The following is a 24,202-nucleotide window of genomic DNA, read 5'->3' as shown; positions in this document are numbered from 1 at the left end:
TTTGAGTTTCTGATGATTAAATCAATCTCTTTCATTGTATTAACTCAATTTTTCTATTTCAATTAACTTAAAATTTTAAAGCAACCAGGTTACTTTTTTTTTAAGTTAAACCAACAATATTTTTTTATAGTGTATGAACTTTTTTCCATTATAGGAACATAGCAAAAACATGAAAAATCTGAAATTTAGAAGCAAAATAGCAAAAAAATAAAAAAAATAAAAAAAATTATATATATAATAGTATTTAAATTAAAACCTAATATTGCATTACATGTACTGTATATTAACGTTAATTATTAATAGTATTTATATATTTTAATAGTATCAATAATATTAATTATTACTGTTATATGATTAAACAATAGTATTAAATTAAAATATTATTAATACTACTTTTATGCTGTATATTTACAATTATACTGAAAAAAAGTTAGCACCACTAATAATAATAATGAACATTATAAAATTAATACATTATTTACAGTGCTGGTCAGAATTATTTGTCCCCTTGGTAAATATGATCAACGATCCTGTTATATATGTTTTATTTTTTATAATTATATTCATAATTTATTTTATTTTTTTAATTGGCAAAAATCGAAAACCTTTCATTGAAGTAAAAGAATTTAAAGTGTGTGTGGGGGGGGGGGGGGATTGGGGGATCACATTATGAAATAAATAGGAACAATGTCAGGAACAATTATTTGCCCCCTTTTATTAAATACTTATCCAAGATAACAACTCTAAGGGCCCGTCCACACTACTGCGTTTTCGTTTAAAAACGGAGAATTAAAACGAATACAATCTCCGTCCACACCAGCGTTTTATCTGCGTATTAGAATTGATCTCCGTCCACATTAAAACGACTGAAAATGTGGATCACGTGAACATTCACCAACACTGGGTATGCGTGTGCCGGTGTAAACGGTGGCTGACGAATCAGGAAGAACACGTCATGAGCCAATCAGAGCCGTGCGTGAGCCTTTACGTCATCATTTCTAAAGTCTTTTTGTCCCGTCTTCACTAAAACGCCCTCCGGAGATTCAAAACGCGAAACGGAGCTGCAGCGTTTCTAAACTTCTCCGTTTTAGGTCTTCGTTTTTTCGTTTTACTCTGGACGGGAGGTGCAAACGTAGCAAAAGATCTCAGTTTTTAAACGAAAACGCAGTAGTGTGGACAGGGCCTGAGTCTTCTCCTGTAATGCCTGATGAGCTTCAAACGGGATGGGTTCTGTGGTCAGATGAAAAAAAAAGAGCTTTTTGGCAGCAAACACTTATTATGGGTTTGGTGGACACAGGAATAAAAAAAAGTACCCCATGTGTAAAATAAAATACTCTGTTGTATCTTTAATGCTGTGGGCCTAATTTTCTGCCAGAGGTCCTGGACATCTTGTTCAGAGACATGGCATGATGGATTCGATCAAATATCAACAGATAAACAAATCAAAACCTGACAGCCTGTGCTAGAAATCTTATAAAGGGCCATGTTTGGATCTTCCAACCGGACAGTGATCCAAAAACAAACATCAAAATCAAAACAAAAATGGGTCACTGAGAACAAAACCAAGCATCTGCAATGGCCGTCCCAGTCCCTGACCTAAACCCACTAGAAAATGAGTGTGCTGAACTGAACTCTGATCTCTTGTCAGGTGTTCTCCAAACCCTTCAGGCATTATAGAAGAAACTCAGAGCTGTTTTGAATCTTGGAAAATAATTGTTCCCAATGTGTTTTGGAGAAAAACATTTATTTCATAATGTGATTTCCATATTTTACTTCAATAATTCTGACCAGCACTGTATTGCATATTGAGGTTAATTATTAATATTATCAATACTGTTATTGTATAGTATATTGATTCTCAACAACAAACAGTAGCTGAATGGGTTTAAACTAGCATTTGATAAGAATATGAAAAGTCTTCATAGTACCTTTGTTCTTTGGTAAATGTCAACCAGGAGATCTTCATAATACGACAGGAAGAGTAACGAGCAAAATCAGAAGGTCAGGTCATCAGAAAGGTTGGATGAGAGCAGAGAATGAGATATTTATGGGTAAGGGTGGAAGTCTCGCAAGCATTAAGACTTGCTTTCACAAATTAATGGTGGCATGAAAGGAAACTGAGGTCAAATGATGCCTGTTATCTACATGTGAGAGTTTCCAGAAACCCAGAACAAATGTAGCTGAAATTTCTGCATTAACATGATGGAAATGATAACTTAACTTCTGAACTCCAACTTTGCTACCTGTTCAACACCGATTTATTGGTGAATTATGAATTCAAACAAAGTATAGTTTACACGAAACTCATCATAACTCACACTCATATCGTTCGAAACCTGAATGACTTTTTGGTGAAATTCAGAGTAAGGGTTGATTTTTTAGGTGAAACAAAATTTAGACATCTAAACTTTCTCAGAATTTCTTATGTAATTAGTTTACAAATATTCTATACTTGTGTTTTTCAGATTACTTACAGTATGAACATACACATCTGAAATAAAACCTCTGAAATAAAACCTCATTGTTTTGGTTGGGTTTCGGCTCTGCGTGACTGTCACATGAATATGGTCCTTTCTCATAACTCATAACTAACAAAGAGATTATCCTACTACTCATAAACATAAACATATAGCTATATCCACATGGTACTTCCTTGAAAACAGCTTCCTTCCAGCACAGCGTTAAAATAACCAAAAAGACGACTATCCACAATAGTAGGGCCCTATGAAATCCGTTTTATTTTTTTCCCAAATTCCGTTTTAATTATTCCGAAATTCCATTTTTTCCATTTTAATTTTTGGGAATTCATTTTTTTTTTACCCTTGACTGTTATTTTAGTCGTAAAAAGAGTATGCTTTTAAAGTTAATGATTAAAATGTATACAAATAAAATAGGAATGACCTTAAATTTATTGAGGTAAGAGACATTTACTCAGTAGCCTTTTCAGGACAAATACTGTATGATGCAACATAACACTGCACTCTTCAAGTAACAACAAAATATGGTTATGAGCTTTAAACTGTCCAGTAAAATTAATTATATTAGTTTATATAACTTTAAATAAAGTCACAGTCTGTCTCTCTCGCGGAGTTCGCTTCGGTGTTGTCCAGTCCGGCGCCTCATAGACAGATGCGGTGTGCACGTCGTGTGTGTATGTGAGAGTGAGAGAAACGCGTGAGTCATAGAGAGACAGAGGGAGAGCAGGAAAAGGAAATACAACTGAAAGAATACGCTGCATGTTATAAATAGTGTTAAAAAAATGAACGTAACGTAATATGTGGCGGCCGAAGTTGATGTTGTGGCCGCGAATTAGTCTATGTGTGGGAAACACTGCATACAAGTCACGTGCGAACTGCTCGGCTCGGCACTGACGGCTTATAGCGTCGAGTTTCTGAACTTTTTTTGCCGACGAAAGCAGAGCTGAGGAGAGCCGCTTCGCCATGCTTTCATTGTTTTGATTTCGTCATTGTAGCTGAAATGACGGGGTGGGGGGTTTGAGTCGCCTAGATTTGCTCCCCCCGGTCTGCATTTTCACCAGACATACGTTCTTCTCCCACACAAAACAGAATTTCAAACCAAATATGTAAAATTCCACGAAATTCCACGTTAACACTAGATCCCGCGTTAATTTGCCAATTGCGCAATTCCGTCCGCGATTCCGTTATAGTGGAAATCATAGGACCCTACAATAGATAATGCTCAATGAAGTCGGTCAGAGCTACATTCAACAAAATACCTTACCTATTAACTCACCACCTGTTGAGTAATAAAAATGCCATCATCTGCTTTTACAAGCTTTCAAATACGTCACTTCTCGCCATCGCAGAAAACCCAAGCCAATGTCGATTCTAGTTTCATTACTAGCTCTCTCACAATCTCTTTTTGCCAGCAGACTCTCCTCTGTTCTGGGGTTTATTTAAACGGTTGGAGATTTAGCGGCTCCATCTCAACCTTTTAAACTCGTTGTCAGAACTAACCTTTGCCAATCTCCACTAACCTCTAACCTTTTTCCGACGCATGTTCGACGCATGTGATGCATGTTCGCAATTTTCCTCCCAAAAACACATATAATAGGCTTACCAGAGTGAATCAGGGGGAGAAAAAAAACACGTTTTGGAAGAAGGACTGATGATGTACTGTGTCATAACTTACATTTTGTTAATTTTGAAAACAAAAAAAAGATCAATAGTGTAGCTTTAAGATCTTCCAGTTTACCTCAGCTTTAGGCAGGCACTGGAGTGTTTATTAGCGAGCTAAAGGATCTCATTAAGAAATAGATAGTGGGTGGCTGAAATCATCAGTGGTTAAACTCACCACTCGTCTGACTTCAAACCTTCATGGATCATTTGATTAGCAGTGAGTAATTGGCTCCATCCTTCATACTCTCTGACTTTAGCTTTCGGCAAAAAGTATTCTTTTAAAAGTCCAAAAGAGCAAAAGCAACTCGGCAAGATGTCGAAGGAGATTACTGTTATAAAGGTCACTCTGTTGTTTAGGAGTTTTACCTTTGTATCTTCAATAGCAACTATTCTTGTGACCGTAATACAACAGAGAAAGAGAGTTTCTAAGTTAGTTGTTCACCTTTCACCACTATTAACCACTTTTATTCACCAAAATGAAGTTTACAGTAGAGCTGCAGGATTCTGGGTAAATTAAGGATCACGATTATCCCATGATTCTGAACAGACAACTAAACACAATAACAGGTCCTTTAAAAAAGGTTCTGAGAAATGTTAAAGGGATACTTTCAGGATTTAGCATTAAAGGGATAAAACTGCATTATATGATTGACAGACAACAACGGTTTGACCAAAAAATGTCAAAATTGAAAATGCTGTGGAAACAAAGACACCTACATCTTGGATGCCCTTGAGGTAAGCTAAAACATATCAAAAATTAATTTCAAAGTGAACTATCCCTTTAAGCTTTGTATTAATAGGAAACCTGTGGTATTTCGAACGGCGACTGTAGAACGCAAAAGCCGAATCCCGGACATTTTGGGCGATCTCAAAACACATTTCTGAGCAGACTCATCACGGAGACTCACTAGTAGCCTAGACTTGTTGTTTAACTACTGCTGTTGTTGTAGGCGTGGCCTCCTAGGGCAGCGAAGGAAGTGCATTCTGGGAGTTGTTGTCTTTAATCTACATAAGCCAAAAAATACATTTTCTGGCTTTTCTCAGTCTAGAAAGCTCCAAATTCAAAAATAATTTCACATTTCTTCTACATAAATGACCCATTTTAAATACACATTCATCTTTCCAGAGGTGAAGGATCCCTTTAATTGGTGCAGTCTATTTAAAATGTTCAATGAATCTAAAAAAAATATGGTTTGAATGAATGATTCAACGACTCACATAAGTATAAGTACAAGTACTTATGCTTTATTGTTTCATTACTGGATGAATCAGGATTTTTTTGAATGCCAAATAAAACATTTGTAACAGTTCCAGGTGGCGTAACAATATTATCGATAAAATCATTATATGAAGCGCCATGTTACTTTCAAAAGTTGGTTCACTCAATTTTTAGCGCTTCCGTAAACATCAGTGTTTACATCCGAAACATACAGTTTTATCCCAGTTCTTCTATGATAATACGAATATTTGTAATACAGAAATATTGATACTGATTGGTTGAAGCTGTCAATCGTTGCCATTAGGAATGAGATTACATGGGTGTTTGAATCGAGAACGTGATCTTTAATGATTAATCGTGCAGTTACAGTAAATAATCTTCTGAAATGAATTCAACATCTGACTGTTATACATATATGGAGCTGATGCACTTAGAGGTCAAAGGTCAATTCAGGACACTTACCAGATCTGTTTTGGTCAGGTCCTGATATTCCGAAGAGTAAAAGGAAGGTGTTTTCCCGAAGCCGTTGTTGTCGCTGGCAGTTTTGTTTGGCTGGGCATGCTGACGGTAAGTAGCACTTTTAGGTGACCAGCAGAAAAGGTTGATGGATTCCCGGACACAGCGTTCAATGTCGATCTCTGAATGCAAAACGAGAAAGAGAGGAGTGTTGCTTCACAACAATCGTGCTTTAGGATGGCGATCCTAAATCAAATTATTTCATAATGACAAGCAAGTCCTAAGCTGATGAATACTTGCAGTTCCGGGAGATTTAAATATCTTAAGAGCGTTAAGAACAGCAACTTTATGCTCATTTGGCAAAGCCACAGAAGAATCACAGACCGTCTAACATCCGCCTAATTAAACTTGGATGACCTTGGAGTTTCTCTCCAACTGGTCCAGAGACTTAGACTTCTAGCCAATGCTTCATTCAGTCACATACAAATTTAGTGAAGACATCAACACTTCATTCACACTCAATGAAGGGGAGATTCAACTGCTCCCTTCAAATGCAAAGCGAACTCTCTTGAGCCATGAGTCGTAAACTGGAGATTAGAGCAAAAGGGATTCACGTGGATATAAACAAATCAGGAATCCTTTTTCTCGCTATCTCACTCACTTTCTATCCTGTTAGCGAAAGAAGTATCCCTAAAGAAAGGGTTTAGCATGCTTGGTCTACTATTCAAATCAAGCCGAGTGTGACAGCTTCATTTTATTTAAGAGGATATGATCTGAATACTGGATTATAAACAGTGGACTCACTCTGAGGAGCTAAGATTACTGTCCTCTACAGTAGTATAGGCAAGACAGACCGAGCGAGAGAGATAGAGAGAGAGAGACAGACAGAGAGAAGCGTTAGAAGTGTGCTGCTAGCATTTTAAGGCATCATTGTAATGCAACAGACATGACAGGGTAGGGAGCATTGCATATATCAGTTGCAGAGAAGACAGATAATCTCATAATGCAATACGCTGCGATGAACACCATGAAAAAAAAAATCCAGAAATGGGAGATTATAAAAAGGTATTTTTCACAATCATTTTCTTCATTAGCATTTTTAATTAAAAAAATGTATTTCTTAAGCCATGAATCAAACTAACAAGCCGGATGAGTCACAACAAGAAAAGACCATGATGCCAAGATTTTGTGACTTACTACATTTATAGATTTTATTTTCTATTCTAAATCTATATTGCATATAGATTCTGTAATGCTTTTGTAAGAAGTCTCTAATGCTCAAAAAGGCTTTATTTATTTAATATCCACTAAAAGCTTCAATATTTCAAAATATTATTGCGATTTAAAATAACTGTTTTCTAATTTAATATATTTTAAAATGTCATTTATTCCTGTGATGTAAAACTGAATATTCAGCATCATTACACCATTCTTCAGTGTCACATGATCCTTCAGAAATCATTCAATGATGATTTGATGCTTAAGAAACATATATTATTATTATGTTGAAAACAGTTGTGCTGCTTCATATTTGTTTGTGGAGATCAGGATTCTTTGATGAATAAAATTCAACAGCATTTATTTGGAATAGAAATATTTTATAAATGTTACACATACCATCGCATCTCAGCACTCACGTTTGTCTTAAAGGGGTCATGACCTGGCTTTTTAAAAAAAAATTATATTGTTGTCTGGGGTCAACTTATAACGTCCGCTTGGTTTTTTCATTCAAAAACATCAAAATGAATAAGTAATAGGCTATTTTCTACCCTAGTTTTGAGCCTTGCTGAAAAACGCTCGGTTTTTATGGGCGTCTCGCACTGAAGACTTGGAAGTCAGTCACCTATGATTATAAGACTCATTCCAGTTAAGATGGCAAGTTAGGCTTTGGAAAAGAGAAAGAGAGGAGCAGGATGAATGCAAACAGCATGAGAGATGAGGCACCAATCAGTCAGTGCATTAGAGACTTGACAGGTGATCCGCCTTTCCTCCAACCATCACCTCCCTGTGCCTCCTTCCACTGACCCAAATCTAGACGATGAGATGAGGAATGACACATGGATCTGGAGGTTTGAGATATGCGCACATCAGAAATATGGTGCCTTGTCACCTCTGCCGTAACTCTTACATACAATCCTCCCAATCGCTAGGGGATTGCACAGTGCATGCACTAGAGGTCCTTGTGTGTGCCCCACATACAATCCCAACCCAACACAGTGGCACAAAAGGAATGAGTAAAGACATTTAGTCACAAAGCATGAATGTTGCATGAAACACCACCGCCTTCCAGCACAGAATTCCCACTGTAGTCAAGACAAATACCATGCAGGTTTGGCTATGCATTCCACATTTCATCTTTATAAACACAGATTTTGTCACAGTATTAGCTGAAGACATTAATCAGACATTCACATGCCTGATTCAAGGAGTTACCTGGATTCAGTAGTAAAGGGGGATAAGAACTAAATGACACACTACTAAATTCTCCTGACTTCATCCACTATGACTGAAGGAGTGAAATCAGCTTCTACAGGATGTGGAACAGACATTATTATTACGCTTGTAATGACAATAATGGAAATATTTTGGTGTAAACAAATGGTTAACATGGTAATTTTTTGGGCACCTAGTGAATAACTGAAGTGAATCCTTTTCACTTTAGACTAGTGGCCAGAGTTTTTATTATGAATTATAACAGCAAAGAGCAATGACTAAGTTCTGCTTGGTTCAATTACCAGGAAATTTACAATTAAAAATGACAAAATTAAAATATAAATTAAACTACTGTTCAAAAGTTTGGGGTAAGTAATATTTTTTTGATAGAGATGCACCGATATGAACATTTTAGCCGATGCTTTTTTTTTTTTTTTTTGAGAGCCTGCTTACAAAAACAAAAGTCTCACCATTAAATCGATGTCCCAAGTACACAATTATAATGTTCTCATTATAGTTTTCTGTAGTATATTTGACAGACTTGGGCTGCACATGTTGCACGATGTTTTCCTTTTTAAAGTAATTCGAATCATATTTCAAGCAACTATATATTGGCCGATACCGATATGGTGGCTGATATACTGTATCTTGCATCCCTTTTTTTTACAGTGTTTAATTGAAGTCTCCTATGCTCACCAAGGCTGCAATTATTTTATAAAAATACAGTAAAAACAGTAATATTTTGAAATATCATCACAATTTAAAATAACAGTTTTCTATTTTAATATCTTGCAATTTATTAAAAATATAATAATATAAATTTATTATAAAATGCAATTTATTTCTGCGATGCAAAGCTGAATTTTCAGTCTTCAGTGTCACATGATCAACCAGAAATCATTCTAATATGATGAATTGCTTTTTTTTTCAAGACTCTTTGATGTCCTGAATGTTTAAAAGAACAGAATTTATTTTAAATAAAAATCTTTGTAAAATTATAAATGTCTTTACTGTCACCTATGCTCAATTTCCTGCATCAAAATTTTCATTTCTTTAAAAATAATATCTTACTGCCCCAAAAACTTTTGAAAGCTAGAAAAAAATATATATATATATATATATATATATATATATATATATATATATATATATATATAATATTTTCTATTACACATAATATACAATATAATAGGTGCTGGTATTTTCGAGCGCCGCCTGTCAAAATAAAAGTCCCGTTTCCAATACATCGGCCAATCAGAAAAATGTATTGGCCGATGCCGATATTTAAATATATTTAATTTTAATATTTAAATTAATATTTAAACGATATTTAAATGCCAAATATCGGCCGATACATCGGCCGTGGCGATATATCGGTCGACCACTAGTTTTAACATCTACTCTCTTGTAATGGATATAATATATAAATATATATATAATTGCATCGATCTCAGTACGACCCTTTAAAAATGTATATCTGTCAGGCACTTCCACTAAACTCCACCCAGAGCTTCACGGCTTCTATTGACAGAACAGATTAATGTTAGTCTGGGCAATTTAACACCCATCAGCTCATGAATACATTTCATCACTACCATCATTTTCCAGCTCACAGTTTCCAAAACGCATAAGAGCGGAAAGAAAAAATGGCTTTGATAAAGGTGATAGCATAAACTAAGCTATAAAAAAGATTGAGGAGAAAAAAAAAAATCTCCTCCACAACCTTTCTCCAACGAAATATAGCAGGCTTTTGTGCTTTAAAACTGAAAAGGATGTCTTCAGTGTTGGCCAAAACAAAACACGCAGTCATGTATACAAACCCAGTCTCCACGGTTAAATTAGTAACCTGCGTGAGAGAATAAAAATGAAAAAAATGTTAAAACATGTTATTAACAAGTTGAGACGTTTGTGTACGGGAGGCAGGAATTACAAACCACAGATTCACCAACTCTATATTTAGCGCAAACAAGTGTGTAAAGTAAACACAGTCATGTAGCAACAAGTGGGTCAAACAAACACGTTAGGACAGAGGAATGTGATGATGGTGCTTAACGTCTCAATGGAAAAATGTCTTTGGATGCGATGGGAATGGGAGTAGGGCATGGGCATAAATGAATAATGCGCTTTAATAAAGTGTACAGTGGAAAATGAAGTTATAGACCTTATTCAGAGCAGCGCCATGACAGGTATGAAAGTGAGGCTGTGAGGGATAGACTTACCATGTTTACAATGGCATCCGCTGTAAAAAGCTGAATAAAGCTCCTAGATTACTTTTTTCCACAGCTTACGTTGTCAGGAGTTTTTTGTCAACTGACATTTCTTGGAAAGATATTTTTCCAGTGTTTAATGAGCAGAGCAATCCGAAAACACATTAAATAACAATACAGCCCATTGAAGAGATGCATGTCTATCCCTCACAGCCTCGCTTTCATTCTCATTAAAAATCAAAGATGGCGCTGCCGTGAATAAAGCGTAAAAGGAAGAGGTTCTTGTTTTACAGTAAATTGCTGTATTTGTTATGTGCCCTCATAATCTTTAATAGCGAGAGGGCGGGATCAACTTGTCACTCACATGAGATCCAACAATAGAAAACCACAACCATCCAGTCAATTCCCCATACGGGTAACGCTTTACTTGAAGGGGTGTTCATAAGACTGACATGACACCTTCATAACCATGACATGACATATGTCTTGAATGCCTTTTTTTCCAAAGTTGAACATTTTTCAACTCTCGGCGACCAGTAAAAAAGTCGGGCGCTCGGAGCTTCAGCGTGAAAAAAAACAAAAAAAAACGCTCAGCGCTTCGTTACGCTCATGGCGTTTAAAAAACGCCGCACTCCTATCGAAAACAATTGAAAACGTACGCCAGGCGCGTGGAAAAACGCTTTGGTGGACACACGGCCTAATGGTTAGAGAGTCGCACCCAAAGGTTGCAGGTTCAATTCCATTATATTTTCAATTCATTATATTTTTCTCCATATATAATGCACTTTACTGGGAACCGAAAGAATCTTTTCCAGAGTCAATTCGTTCATTTCGTTCGTTGTATGAACCAAATTACACGAAAAAATATTTGTTCGAGTTCGAACAGGAGAGTCACGAATGTGCATCGCAGTACAGAGCAAGGCCAGCATTTGAGCTTATAAAACTTAAACTTTGTTATTTTTTTTTTTAAATGAGCGATCATTTTCCTTGATAAGACCCTTATTCATCATCTGGAATCGTTTAAACCCTTTGAACAGTTTGCAGTTTGCAATGAAACTGTCTTTTGGACCTTGAACCGTTTGGTTCCCATTGAAGTCCATTATATGGAGAAAAATGCTGGAATGTTTTGCTGGAACCTTAATTTCTTTTCGACTGAAGAAAGAATGAGGTGGACATCTTGGATGACATGGGGGTGAGTAAATTATCAGCAAAAGTTTTTTTTTTAAGTGAACTACAAATTCAGAGTATGGTCATGTTGCTTCACTTAAATATTGATATTTTTATCATAAAACATTAAGAATATTCATTTGTTCCTCTAGCAAACACCCAAACCATCTTCGCAAACACACAGTAATGCCCTGGCAAGCATCCACAACACTGTAGCACTGCGGTAAGTGAGAAATGAACTTTGTGCTTACATGTTCTGTAGAGAAAATGAACACTAATGTTTGTGCAATTATGGCTGGATCTCAGAAAAAAAAACAAATGCTTCTGATTACCATTGTGTGGAGGTTTGGCAATACTAGTTAAAAAGACCAAATTGTGCAAATCTACTGAGTTTGGGTTAGAAACATTTGCATATAAAAACTGTTCACAAATACAGTGAAATCAACATGTGTGTTCGAGCTGAGTGTTTGACTGAAGGAAACCGAGAGTGAGCTGTTAAGCAGCAAGGACAAATATTTTACCTATAAAAGGAGTTTTGTTCCTCAACTCCTCAAACTTTCATGTGACTTGCCAGCGAAAAAAAAAAGAAATATGAAATCCCTAAATCTTAGTGGCATCGACCCTGCAGCCCGATTGGATACAAGAGCCTCCTTCTTCCAATGACTTTTCAATGTTTAATGCCACTCGCTCCTCTGCGTCCAGGAAATAGCCATTTAAAACGAGCGATTTGGAGACAAACGAACCGAAACAATCTCAAGATGCGAGATAACGGCCCCCATCATGGACGCCCGCCAAGGAGATCCAGTAACAGCAGAGGCGGACGCAGTGCATGCGAGGAAAACCGGGGCAAGAGCTCAACTCAACAGCGTGTGGTGGAAGAAATGACAGCCGTGACCTTCTCAAACATAAACGTCTGCATGTTCATCCACGTTCTCCCGCCCCATGCTGTGTTAATTACATTGCTGCCACAATTACAGACAGAAAAGAGAAGAGATGCCAATCCCACAAGACCTCCGTTCAACCTGCGAAGAAAAAAAAAAAAGCCCCATCCATCGGCTTCAAAAGCCAAACTTTCAAAGGCGTTTAATTCTCTGAGAGCTTCACAGCATAATGTTAGTAGTCAGTAAGCTGACAAAAGTTTTGCTTTGAAACAAATTCCCTGTTTTGTGAATACTGATGCTTTGCATATGCCCCCAAAAAACCCCAGGCAACATTTATAGACTTCCCAGAGAGAAATAATATACGTTTGTAAATAATTCTTCCACTGAAACACAAAAACTGAGCTTTGCAAAAGTTGTCTCATTAGTAGATTGATAAAAGCGACATACCATGTTTAATAGTTTGTTTAATAATAATATGCCATGATATTAGCATGGTACTTCAAGAAACATCAAAGAATACTATGGCACCACTGCATTACATTCCCAAAAACAAAGGTTATAACATAATGCTATACAAAGTATGTCCTGAAACATTGGTATTATCATGGTAGCATGTCGAAAATCATAGTAATACCAAGGTATTTCTATTTAATAGCATAGAAAGCGTTAAACGTAAAACACCTATTTTATGATGTTTCAAATTTAAAATTTGTTTAGTAAAAAAGCGTAACATCCTGGAGAGAGTAATAACACTTCACTGCATTATCTTCAAGAACAGTAGTGGATTTATTAAATTATTAAATATTACTAATATATTTGAAAAGCAGGCACTATCAGAAAGTATCTGTCAAATAAAATATCATGATTGTCTGTTAAGGTCAGTATTTATTAATAATATTATCATCATTATTATTATTATTTTAATTCACCTCAAGAAGATGTCAAAATCAAACAAAGTCAAGACATTTGTGGGGGGAAAAATAAAAACGTTGGGTACACGCTTTTTTGATACTTTTCATTGTAATTAATTTCATTAAATAGATTTTATTACATTTTTGTAATACTGTACAAGTATGTTTTTTTAAAAGATTTTCCTTTTTTATATACCCTCATTTGACACTGACCCATTTATAGAAAAAAAAAAATAGAAAATAGAGTTAGCGGGAGGAAGTGATAAAATAACCAACAGTCCAAAAAACTAATGCTGATATAAAAGCTAAAACTAATATAAAAATATTACTATATTACTACTGTATGTACAGCATATGTAATAAATAAATGTGGAAATAAATAAATGTAGAAATAAATAAATGTAGACATAAAAACATAAATACATAAATGAATGTGGAAATAAATAAAAGTGGAAATAAATAAATGTAGAAATAAATAAATGTGAAAAGTAAATGTAGACATAAAAACATAAATACATAAATGAATGTAGAAATAAATAAAAGTGGAAATAAATAAATGAATAAATGTATAAATAAATAAATGTGTGAAATACAATTATATATAAATAAGGAAATAAAAGTATAAATACTCATTTATTTGTACTTCTTTACATTTCTTTGTATATTAATATCGGCATTTATTTATGTATTTTTGCTTTCTTTTTTACATTTCTTTGTATAATTTATTTATGAATTTATTTATTTTTTAATTAAGTTAGCTTTGGCATTCCATAACACCACTCTTTTTTCTAAAGAGAAAATATCTACCAGCGATGATTTCTGATGCATTATGGATGCCATTATCCATTAATAATGGATGATAAAAAAGAAAAACATACCCAGACCACCTCTTCCTTATAATTCATAAGGAAATATCTTAATTTCTGAAGCCAACTACATCCCTCCTGAGTGTTAGACTCCAGACACCTATTCAGGCAAGTAGGTTTACATGGTTTAAAACTGATTTTGACAGAACTGGACACCTGCTAGTACACCTCAAGTCTTTAGAAGTATCTTAAGGAAGACTGTCCTGTAAAATCTCTAAAGCTACTGTATTGTCAGTGACAGATGCTTATTAGCCAATTGTAGTCAGATACTCTTTTTGTCAAAATGAGATTTGTGCTTCACTTCCAGCTGGATATTTGTCTCCTGACAGGACAGAGTAATGGCGTGTCTCGTGGGCTGCTGTTGAACATCGTTGCCATATCTATAACAGATTTCTCTGTGATTGCCTTTGATTTGATTTTCTTTTGGCTTTTTCAAAATTAGTTTGGAAAGCCTTATATAAAACACCCCAACCACCTGACAGATATCACCAAATCATACTTCTCTCCGTAACACCCATAGTCACTAGAAGCAGCGAATAATGTATTTAGATGGTACTGTGTGTTTGAAGTAATAACTTTCGCAATTCCATTTGGTGCTACTAGTGGCAAACACTTCAGCTTTCAAGGTGCAATAAGTATTGTTTATGTTTCATATATGTCTTCCGGAACTCTGATATGACAGTATTATCCTCTTTGCGGCCTCCACTGGAAGGACAGCCTAACAAATAGTGATTTTCTGGGACAACATGTGAGGTGAGAACCTCTGGTGTTTTAGGTTATTAACTTCAAATGCTGGAATGAGTTGGCCTGGTTTCTGCCACTGAATAAAATAGAAAAAGGTAATTGCAAATTTTATCTCACAATTGTGACTTTTTCCACCTCAGAATCGCAAGATACAAGCTTGCAGAAAAATCGCGAGACAAAATTGTGACATAAAAAGTGGCAATTACCCTTTTTTATTATTATTCCGTAGCAGAAACAAACTTCCATACTGGTCATAAGCTAATGCCCAATACAACTTTATGTATTATGTATATACTATTAGGAATTGTGTCCAGTAAAGCATTTTTATCCAGCTGAAAACGGCTTTGGGCGTTGAGAGCGGTTTGCCAGCACAGCGTTTTTTTTCCGCTATGATACAGAATATCCGCAGCACAGTTTACTTGTAACTGATTTCGCAGATAATTTGTTTCATACTAAAAATTTATTTTTCATCCATTTTGTTCGGTTAGCTCTGTTGCCGTTGATGTCGTTGTACAGAAAGAATGTTGTGACAGTTGGTCAGTGTGGTTTAGTCCCGCCCCTCCTCCACTGTGATTGGACGGCTGGGTAAAGTGACAGTGATGAGCGCTACCTTATCCAAAGTTGAACATTTTTCAACTCTCGGCGACCAATAAAAAACGCCGGGCGCTCCAGCGTGAAAAAACGCTCAGTGCTTCGTTGCACTCATGCCGTTTAAAAAACGCGGTGCTCCTATTAAAAACAATTGAAAATGTATGCCAGGCGCATGGAAAAACGCTTTGGTCGACACACGGCTTTAGAGTATTTATTAATATTTTGCTTTAGCATTTTAGCTTTCATTTAAATTTTAGAATACGTTTTTTTTTTTTTTTTTCAAATTTTAGAATACGTCAAAGTTTATTACGCGTAAACTTACGGAAGAGGATAAGGGCCAAGCAATAACTAAAATAATAATAAAACCATCTCGAGATTAAAGTCATTATAATGCAAAATTAAACTCGTTAAATTTCAAGACAAAAAGTTTGTATTTCGAGTTTTTCAAGATACAAGATTGTATTTCGAGTTTTTCTTGAAATTTAACTAGTTTTTTCCTCGAAATTTAACAAGTTTTTTTCTCGAAACAACAACTTTTTTTCTTGAAATTTAATGAGTTTATTCTGAAGATTGTATTTCGACTTTTTTCTCAAAATTTAACACGTTTTTTTTCTCAAAACAGCAACTTTATTCTCAATATTTAATGAGTTTATTCTCAAAGATTGCATTTCAACTTTTTTTCTCGAAATTTAACGAGTTTAATTTCACATTATAATAACTCGAGATGGTTTTATTTTTTTATTATTGCTCGTGGAAAAAAGTGGAAAAGTGGAAAAAAATACTAATTGCACCAAAAGCTGACATCAAACCTAAAATATCACTTTTAACTGCTTTATGTAACAACATAAATTGGTAAAGATTTTTTTATTTTATTTTTGGGAATAATTTATTATTTATTAATATTTATTTTTATTTTCATGACGGTAAGTAAAAGACAACATATATTTATTTTATATATGAGATTTATAAAAATTGATTTAATTGCATACAGACTAAAGTAGACTAGTAGACTAGACATCCTCTAAACTGGATGAAAAAAAAAAAACAACAGGAAGTATAACCAGCATACACATCCATTGACATTTAAATAAGAACAATACATTTAAATGCTCCTTTCCTGTTTTTTTACCTTGATTTCACACACACACACACACACGCACACACACACACACACAATCAAAACAAGCTTTCTTTAAGCCTTGTTTTGAGGGCATTTACTGCGACAAGTTTCAGGACTTCTGCTGCTTTCAACTACCATGGTAACGGATATTTTTCACATTATTTTGGGAAGTAATCCCTGCATTGAGACAGAGTGTACACACCATCAGCATTCCTGCAGCTCTGAATGCTCCCAGCTAATTCCCTCACATTAGACTCAATCATCGTCCATCACTTCAGCCACGGCACAGCTCCGTGTTGACAGCAACCTCAGGGAATAGTGGCAAGCAGATGCCAGAGGAAACGCACGGTGTCCCGGCCGGAACGCCACTCGACGGGCCACACCGGGTCCAGCTGCCTCTTCCCACATACCACGGCGTAAGCCACATAACTTATCCTGAGCTCATCGCAAACAAGTCTCAACTGAGCCCCGGCATCGGAAGGCTTACATGGAATAAAGCACACTGTTTGACAGAGGTGTGTTTCAACAGACAAGTGTGCATTATTCGCTGTTTCCAAGGATCCACAGCAACTGCAGCAAACCCACACGTGTATTTATAAGCATCCTTGTTGCACTTCACTCGAAAAATGGATAAATGAGGTTCTTGACTCAATTTTAAACAACCCTTTATTTTAAAAAGGTTCTATATAAAAATAAATATCTAAATTGATTACATATTAAGTAACAAATCCTTCCCTCGCAGGTCACCAGAAGCCCTAAAATTATACTTTTTTTTTGTCCAGAAAGCTTATATCATTTAATTTTAATTATATTTTTAATGCATTTTTTGGGACATTTTTTATTACTTATATGTACCATTAAATGACTAGATTTGATCAATAAATAGTATAATTTAAGCACATTCCTCACATTCTTTCAACTAAAATTCAAAATAACTTTCCAATACATGCATAACCAGCTCAAAATATCTCACATTGGGTCAATTTGGGTGTCTCTGCCGACCTCTTTTAGAAAAAAAATAATAATATAACGTGATGTTTCATGACTTTTGCCACTACATATAGCTCTATATGATATGGAGCAAATGAGCTGTTACGCTGGGTCTTCTTCCGCATGCATTCAGATACACATGTACACATTCAAACAAAAAAAAAATGTTAAAAGTCTTAGGATTTTATGTTTTAGTTTTGAGCAGTTTTTTAGTTTTGAGCATTTTTTTAGCATTCTTCTATGTATGTTGTAGCATTCCTCCTATTCCATTCATTCCAAAGGGGATGTATCGAATTTGATACTTTTTTTATTACAACCACATAAACGTTTCGAATCCAGTTAATTCTTCTGTGTGTATTCGTGGCTCAAGTGCAAAAAAGTCCTAAGGTCTTGGACCACTCGGATGAACAGTCAATATTTAAAAAAAAAAAAATTGTTAAAAATTAATTTTGGGTTAAAATGCTTTTTTTGCGTGTTAAAGTATGTTAAGTGGTGTTTAATTCATAACATGTAATCAAAATAAAAATGAATTACATTAAATGTAAATCCATAAAATGCCCCCATAGTGGAAACTCTATATGAAACTATAGTTCATATATAGTTCTATATATGAAACGCCTAATAATGCGCTTTTGCACCGGAGGAATGTTTCAAAGTTCCTATAACTGGAGGAAGTAGACACTTTTAAGCATGTTCTGGGAATAATTTTAGTTCTAGGAACGTCTTTTAGAGGGAACTAAATTAGCTACTATTTCCGAGAAGAGTCTAACCCAACACAATGGGAACTAACAGTGGCGTAAGTGTGTGATGATTGGCCAAATGCATGCCATATGAAACATGAATCCAGGCACTTCAACCATTCACAAAGTCCTAAATTCCCCAGTTGTCGGATGCCACGTTTAAATGACTCTGCTGTCTGCTGGCTTACTTAATTTTAGAGTCACTACTACAACCAGGAAAATGGCCCTCTGGGAAAATGTAGTTCTCGGGGGACCGCCCTGATGGCTAATTCCCATAGCGGAGTTATTACTACAATAGAGCTCTTTAAGATTCTATATAGAACCTTTTATTCTAAGAGTATAAACTCAGCCTTTAAACAGCATAAAGTAGATTTACACACAATGCACCTGTTCTACACAATTCTAGCATACACTTTAACCAAAAACTCAATGCAGAAATATGCATTAGCTAATTCGCAATGCAAATTTATGCAAACGAAACTGCAAAAAAGTTCAATGCCTGTTCAATATTCAACCACTTAGAGTGTTGAAAAAGAGTCTGAACTAAACTGGTAGACAGAGGTTAACTAAACCTAACAAGTCATTTACATATAAAAGTCTTAAAGGAGATGGTCATGAGAAACTAAATCGCAACTGTTTTTGTAAATATTACAGTTGAACTATTCAGGGGGAACAATTCAAAATTCAAAATTCAAATGCTACGAAAGAATATGGAAATCAAATGTTTTCTGCGCGTGTGCATCGTTGACTCTTACCGGGCAGGTCTGAGAAGAGCAGTATGCATTCGTTGAAGCCGTTGGCCAGCAGACGGTCTCTCAGCTGCTGCAGAATAGCTACACCGATGCAAAAAGGGAAAGAGGAGTTTCCCAAAAGCAAAGTGTCCCACAGGTGGAAGATCTTGTGCAGGGGGAACACATCTGTGGAGGAAATGGGACAACAAATGACTTATTGCGAGTATAGTTTGCAGCCTTTGCACTGTAACAGCTGTGTATTAAAATGGTCAACAGGCCTACTGTATCATAGCTGTTGCTGTAATGTATTTCTTTGTAATCCCAGATTCCAAAACAGGAACTATCCATATTTATTAAAGGGATAGTTCACTTTGAAATTAATTTTTGGCATGTTTTAGCTTACCTTATGGGCATCCAAGATGTAGGTGTCTTTGTTTCCGCAGTATTTTCAATTTTGATATTTTAAGGTCAAACCGTTTATGTCTATCAGTCATATAATGGAGGTCTATGGTCACCACCTCAAAGGACATGCACAGAGAAGTCCAAATTAAACATGATTTAATGACTCCTAAATGTAAGTACACATTGACGGCCAAAGACACGAAACGAGTGGTTTGTGTGAGAAAACGAACAGTATTTATATAGTTACCTCTTGTAACCACAGCCACAAAGCGCCCACGCCCTCACAGTACTTGGACGTGGCTGTGGTTACAAGAAGTAAAAACGATATAAATACTGTTTGTTCTCTCATACAAACCACTTGTTTCATGTCTTAGGCCATCAATGTGTACTTACATTTACGAGTCATTAAATCATGTATAATTTGGACTTCTCTGTGCATGCTCTTTCAGGTGGTGACCATAGACCTCCATTATATGACTGACAGACACGAATGGTTTGACCTAAAAATATCAAAATTTAAAATACTGCGTAAACAAAGACACCTACATCTTGGATGCCTTTGAGGTAAGCTAAAACATACCAAAAAATCATTTCAAAGTGAACTATCTCTTTATTTTATTAATTTGAATTTTTGTTGTGCATTTTAAGAAAGAAACGCATTGTTATTTATTGTGTGATCATCAAAAGAAAACAGAGCATAATTAAGTTATTCAAGTACAGTTTTACACTATTTTTATTGTGTTATATTACTATATAATATATATTATTATAATATAATATAATAATTATATTATTATTGTGTCATTATTATTAATAATAACAGCAATAAGAATAGTAGCAATAACAATAAAATATGAATAGAAAATTATTATTATTATGTTTTTACCACAAAATACTGCAGTTGTTGCAATGTTTGATGAAACAATGCACAATCAGTCTATCACTGCCTATTGTCTAGAAAAGGCAAGTCTCTGAAACAGAGCATCTTGAAATATTATTTTTTTTTAATTAAATTACATAAGTATAGTTTTACATAATTAATGTAAATCAGATATTATTAATAAAAAATAACTATGATTACAGCATTAACAATATTACTATTAAATATATATGATAAGAATTATAATTTTTATTAGTATTATTATTATGTGTATTTTTATCACAAGCTACTGCACGTAACAATATTTTTTGATAAAACAATGCACAATTAGTCCATCAGTGCTTATTGTTTTGGAAATGCAAGTCTCTGAAAGAGAACAATTCATGTTCTGATTATGTCTTTGAAGATAAACGCATATTTCACATTTCAAAACCAAAATAAATGTGAATGCATAAATGACTACAGAGTGAATAAAAAAAACGCTATAATTCTATAACTATAGTTCTTCAAATGACTATAATTAGTCCTTCAAACAATCTTCAAATGAATGTTGCTAGTCAACTTTAGGAGGGGGAAAATTAGGTTGTGCATTATGTATCATCTATGCATCCAGAAAATAGCTAAACATTGCCCAATGCTTCAGATCTGAGCCACATGAGTCAACATGAGCCACTGACACTTACGTGTGAACATTGTAAGGAACCACGGGATGGCGTAGAGCTGAAAAGAACAGAAAGAAGCAATGTTCACTCTTGCACAAAAGCCGGTTCTACACAAGGAACAACGTGATTAATATGAATAAACAGCAAGGGCCCTTTTATAATTCCCAATAAAACACCTCAGCTATTGTTCAGTTCATCAGAGAAAACCTGCATTTGCAATTCAGGCTTTTGCTTGTGAAACGAGAGGACGTGTGTGGGAGTGTAATGAACAGCGTCTCCCTCCAGCACCTGTTCCAACACTGCCTCTTTTCCCATGGTGCTGCTCGGTTGCGGTTGGGTAGGATGTATAATCCATTTCAGCAGCCGATTGGTGGCTCGGCCTCAGAGGGCTTTAGGGACGAGTGTGAGACAGGCTTCCGTCTAGCCAGCTCAGCTCTCTCTCTCTCTCTCTCTGCTGGGAAGGGAAGAGCTCCATGTCCAACTGAGGCAGACTGACCGCTGCTAGACATCACAGTCCGATTAAGAGGAGACAAGGAGCTGTGCATGATGGGAACTAATACAATGACACCCAATATTAAAACAATACATGCTACTAAGGGTATATCGTGTCACAATATATCGCAATACAAAAATGTAACAATATGTATCGTGGATAATGACGATATGTATTGCTCACCCAAAATGAAAATTGTGTCAGTACTACATTAAACTACGATATGTATAATAATGCAATGAGGGACTATCTGTGGGTCCTGATAATGCTAAATGTCTTATGTTACCAGTAAAAAATACCAGTGTCCAACATTAGTCTAAATATATCAAGCCAGTGAAAGAGTGCAAGCATATTCGTGTATTATAATTATGTTTTCAGCTTCAGAATCATTGTTATTCTGGTTTCATCATTGTCCTGTGCATTGGGTTGCCAACTCTTAGTCCAAGCCTATTCATTTACACCCACAATGGAATACCAAATTTAGCATTTTAATCAACAGAATAATAAACAAACAGTTTTTACCATATCGCAATAATACCGTATCGTGAGTTTAGTGTTGTGATATGTATCGAATCGTGATATTGTGATTTCTATTTTAATCTCTTTTAAAATGTAATTTATTCCTGTGAATCAAAGCTGAATTGTCAGTCAGCATCATTACTCCAGTCTCCAGTGTCACATGATCCGTCAGAAATCATTCTAATATGATGATTTGCTGCTCGAGGAACATTTCTGAGCATTATTAATGTGGAAAACAGTTGTGCTGCTTCACATTTCCACAATATATTTTAACATAAAAACATGCAATGCACCTTTTTTTTTTTAAATCTTACTAACCCCAAACTTCTGTTAAAGGGATAGTTCACTTTGAAATTAATTGTTGGAATGTTTTAGCTTACCCCAAGGGCATCCAAGATGTAGTTGTCTTTGTTTCCACAGTTGTTTCAATTTTGATATTTTTAGGTCAAACTGTTCGTGTCCATCAGTCATATAATGGAGGTCTATGGTCACCACCTCAAAAAGCATGCACAGAGAAGTCCAAATTAATAATGATTTAAGGACTCATAAATCTCTGTGTAAACAATGAGTGATGTACACGCGCGAAAGATCACTTCCGGCGCTTGCGCAGACAGAAGCGCCCGCGCCCTCAGAGTACTTGGACGTGACTGTGATTACAAGAGGTAAAAACGATATAAATACTGTTCGTTTTCTCACACAAACCGCTCGGTCATCAATATGTACTTACATTTTCGAGTCATTAAATCATGTTTAATTTGGACTTCTTTGTGCATGCCCTTTGAGGTGGTGACCATAGACCTCCATTATATAACTGACACACAAGAACGGTTTGACCTAAAAATATCAAAATTGAAACTACTGCGGAAACAAAGACACCTACATCTTGGATACCCTTGAAGTAAGCTAAAACATATCAAAAATTAATTTCAAAGTGAACTATCCCTTTAAAGATCATCTATAGAAAGTGACCTGGGAAAAGGCTGCCTTTAATTACATCATAACAAACATTACCAAATTAGATCCAAAATTATGTGTTTGCTATTTTGCCTGAGCACTTCAATGGATCCTTGAAAGGAAAGCGAAATAATAGCAGTTAGTTTTGGCGGAAAAGGGCCTATCCAACATCATCGGAATGCCAACATGAAGCAGGACACAAAACTAGGTCACTTCGCTGTGAATTTCAGGCCTTATCCTGCCAAATATAACAGCACTCATGCAGACATTACAGAACTGAGCCAAATCCTCAACTAACATCAGCCAAGACGTACACATGCCTCAAAGACAGTTTGATAAGATCAAATATTATCCCAACTACAGAAAAAATTTAAACGACAACTATGGGAATAAACGGCTGGTTACAGACAAAAAGAATCAAGATACAGCTTTTGTGAAGACAATATGACTGGTGTTTGCCCATGCATAACACGCCACTGTGTGCCAGGTTGCTAGGGTATGAGCATAGACATATACACTAGACCTCACCTTGGATACGGCAGTTCATTAGAACGAATGTGTCAATAGAGCCGCCATCTTGAAACAGGGGAGCCCCTCCACTTTAATGCATCAGCGTCAATGTAGTAGACACAGGTCTAACGCAAATAAAATCACCATAAATCATCATGAATGCGATTTTTCTTGTTTTTTTGGGTTTTTTTATTTATCATTGATTCCAGAAAGAAAATTATTATTTTTTTCATTCCTAGTTCAGATTTCATCCGTGAACTTCATACGCTGCACAAAAGTCCGCCACCATCAATGAATTCGAAGTAAAGGCAGAGATTACCTAGCTACTTCCTATGACAAGACCCCTGTTCCAAGATGGCGGCGGTTTTGACGCATGCTTAGAACCCCCAGGTGAGGTCTAGTGTATATGTCTATGGGGTATGAGCAGATGGTTGCTAGGGTATTCTAGGCAGTTGTTTTCTGGCCCAAGCTAACAAAGCCCATCTTCTTCCAATGAAAAATATATGCTACATGGCCCCTTTTCAAAGAGCACAAGGTGACATTGGGATTGTGCTGACAAGAAAACAAACACTTCCAGATCAAACGCA

General features: G+C 35.6%; 1 protein-coding gene across 1 annotated transcript in view; it reads right to left on the bottom strand.

Annotated features, from left to right (window-relative positions):
* Positions 1–24,202, bottom strand: part of tbck (TBC1 domain containing kinase) — a 53,092-nt gene that overhangs the window by 10,531 nt on the left and 18,359 nt on the right. The window contains exons 21-23 of the mRNA XM_089132060.1: positions 21,161–21,197; positions 19,220–19,381; positions 5,821–5,996 (exon numbers count right to left, since the gene is read on the bottom strand). Coding sequence (XP_088988186.1) covers positions 5,821–5,996; positions 19,220–19,381; positions 21,161–21,197 — 375 coding nt within the window. The remainder of the gene's footprint in view (positions 1–5,820; positions 5,997–19,219; positions 19,382–21,160; positions 21,198–24,202) is intronic.

The sequence above is a fragment of the Pimephales promelas genome, chromosome 6, assembly GCF_988280905.1.
Source record: "Pimephales promelas chromosome 6, fPimPro1.hap1.1, whole genome shotgun sequence".
NCBI classification, from domain to species: domain Eukaryota; kingdom Metazoa; phylum Chordata; class Actinopteri; order Cypriniformes; family Leuciscidae; genus Pimephales; species Pimephales promelas.
The sequence above is the reverse complement of the archived record's forward strand: the minus strand, read 5'-3'. Positions and strand labels throughout refer to the sequence as shown.